Source organism: Quercus suber, unplaced genomic scaffold (genome assembly GCF_002906115.3).
Source record: "Quercus suber isolate HL8 unplaced genomic scaffold, Cork oak 2.0 scaffold_16, whole genome shotgun sequence".
NCBI classification, from domain to species: Eukaryota; Viridiplantae; Streptophyta; class Magnoliopsida; order Fagales; family Fagaceae; genus Quercus; species Quercus suber.
Window position 1 is genome coordinate 2,214,518 of NW_027069481.1, and position 2,530 is coordinate 2,217,047.

Sequence of the window (2,530 nt, forward strand, 5' to 3'; positions counted from 1 at the left end):
GAGACCAACAAACATCTTCTCCCTATTTGATTCTCATTCCCTCAAAACCCTAAACCCACTCTTCAATCTATAAGCCAGAGGGTCCTAAACGAAGTGTGGATTTTGGTGTGGATCGGCGTTGAAGTCTCTCCCTTCTCTCTCTCGTGGTCTTTGCGACGATGTCGTGTTGTGGGTAAGTGGTGATTTATGGGTTTTGGTGTGGATCAACATTGAAGATTTTGGGTTTTCTCTCTCGTGGTGTTTGTGGCGGTGTCATGGTATGGGTTAGGGATGGTAAGGTTTCGATCAGCGGTGGTGGGTTTTCTGTGGAGGTGGTTGCTGGTGGACGGTCACAAAGCCACAAAGATGAGCAAAAAAATTTCTTGCTGAGGCCTATGAATTTGGGGGTTTTCTTAAAAGGATGTTTTGATTGATTGGGTTTTGGTTTTAGATTAGGATTTTGAGTTAAGAGGCTGATTTTTTGTCATAGTTCTTGATTCTTGATTGCATGTTCTGTGGTTGGGTTTAAATTTGTTGTGTTTTCCTCCTCATTCAATGAAAGCGAGTTTTGATTGCTGGTTTCATTCAAGCTTTTTTTTTTTTTTTTTTTTTTTTACTAAGAAAGTTCTTGTTTTTCCTATAGAGGATTTTTTAATCAAAGTCAGAGAGAGAGAGAGAGAGAGAGAGAGAGAGAGAGAGAGAGAGAGAGAGAGAGAGAGGATGAGAGGTGAGTTAGCAACGTTATAGTCCGTTTGGACTTAGGACTAAAATGGTTAGTTTTGAATTGTTTTGGACTTAGTGGATATTAGTCCAAACCTCAGGAGTAGTTAGTAAAATTTACCCTATTATATAAAATAGATGAACCATTACGGTGGCATATATATACATATGAGATGATACAAAGAGTGTCTTTTTATCAGCCTCTTTTTAACTAAAATAATATCAATTATGTGATAACCATTTAATAAAAGAGAAAAACATTGGTTTAGGTATGTAAAGCTAATGAAAAAAGCTCTCCTCTTGGCAGGAGCTCTCTCTCTCGTCTAACGAGTACTATCTCCCTTAGAACTATTCTGAGGGTTTGTCTTTTATTTTGTTTTGGATTGATGGCTGACAACGTGATCAACATTTTGGAGAATATGAAACTGACCACGGAAGAAGAGGAAGTGATTGTTGTACCAGATGAAAGGCGAAAGGATGAGATTGAGAGTTGCACACAAAGTTTGGTTGGGAAGTTTTTGACATGTAAGCCTTTCAACAAAAAGGTGGCGCAGAATACCTTGAAGAAAGCATGGGGTTTAGAAGAAGGGGTCTAGATATTGGAGGGGGGGGGGGTTGGCTTTGATATGGAAAAATGAGGTAGTGGTTGAGGTTATAAATGTCACTGAACATCATATTTTGGCAAAAGGTGGTGGAGGAAGACGGATTCATGTGGTACCTAACTGGATTCTATGGCTAGCCGGAAACTTCGCAGAAATCACAATCTTGGGCCTTCCTTTGTCATCTTCAGTCTTTTGTGGATGGACCATGGATGTGTATAGGGGACTTCAATGCCATCTTACACTCTCATAAAAAACAGAGCATACATCCTCCTCCTTATCGACAAATGGATGACTTTAGAGAAACTTTGGAACAATGTCAACTATTAGACTTGGGATTTAGTGGATATCCTTTTACATGGAATAATAGAAGGCCGAGGACAGCCAAAACAAGGCAACGGCTAGACCGTGCGATGGCCACTGAGAATTGGAAAGCAAAATTCCTTGTAAGTACGGTTACACATCTTCATTCCCATAGTTCTGACCATCTTCCTTTATTACTTCAGATAAGGACCTCCAGGAGAGCTAGTGTACGGGGTCAGAGGAGATTCAAGTTTGAGGAGTCGTGGTTACTTTGGGAGGAATGCAAAAATGTGGTTCATGAGGCATGGAACAAAATGGAAGCAACAGGCTCGGGGTTGAATAATATAAAGGAAAAAATTGCAAGTGATATGGAAGAATTATAGCAGGTACCGTGAGCTTAACCCGTCAGCTTATGGTATGGCTGACGGGTTAAGTTGTGACGTAAGCAAAACGTAATGAAGTGCATGCTGACTAGATCAAGATGAAACCGACGGGCTGAAGTCCCCAAGTCTAACTGACGGCAATTTGAGGCCCCTAGGCTACTAAACGAAGCGTGAAGCTGATACTAACTTAGCTGAAGGGAAGTACAAGCTGACAGTTTAAAGGCTGACGGTTTAAAGGCTGACGGTTCTATGAAGACCATAACTTGGTCATCACGCATGGGTTTTAGGGAAATTGCTTGTATTCCACGCCCAGTATCAGAGTCCTATAAGGAAAGGGTTCCGCAATCTACGCGCATAAGGATTCCTATAAGGAAAAGACTTCTACTCCAAGGAAGAAAGGTCCACCCTTTACTGCTATAAAAACCCCAATACCCTCATAAGCCGAGGTACGCATAATTAACCCCTCTCTAGCACTCTAGAGTTGAAAAGAAGTTCTAACTTGACCTTCGGAGGGTATTTGGCCGGCACCACACCGGTGCTCTCTGT

General features: G+C 41.4%; 1 protein-coding gene across 1 annotated transcript; it reads left to right on the top strand.

Moving 5' to 3' along the window:
* The first annotated feature begins 1,085 nt into the window (after positions 1-1,085).
* On the top strand, positions 1,086-1,984 carry LOC136071394 (uncharacterized). The gene is made up of 3 exons (XM_065782621.1): positions 1,086-1,224; positions 1,521-1,744; positions 1,805-1,984. The coding sequence occupies exons 1-3, from the start codon at positions 1,086-1,088 to the stop codon at positions 1,982-1,984; spliced, it is 543 nt and encodes a 180-aa protein (XP_065638693.1).
* The last annotated feature ends 546 nt before the right edge of the window (positions 1,985-2,530 follow it).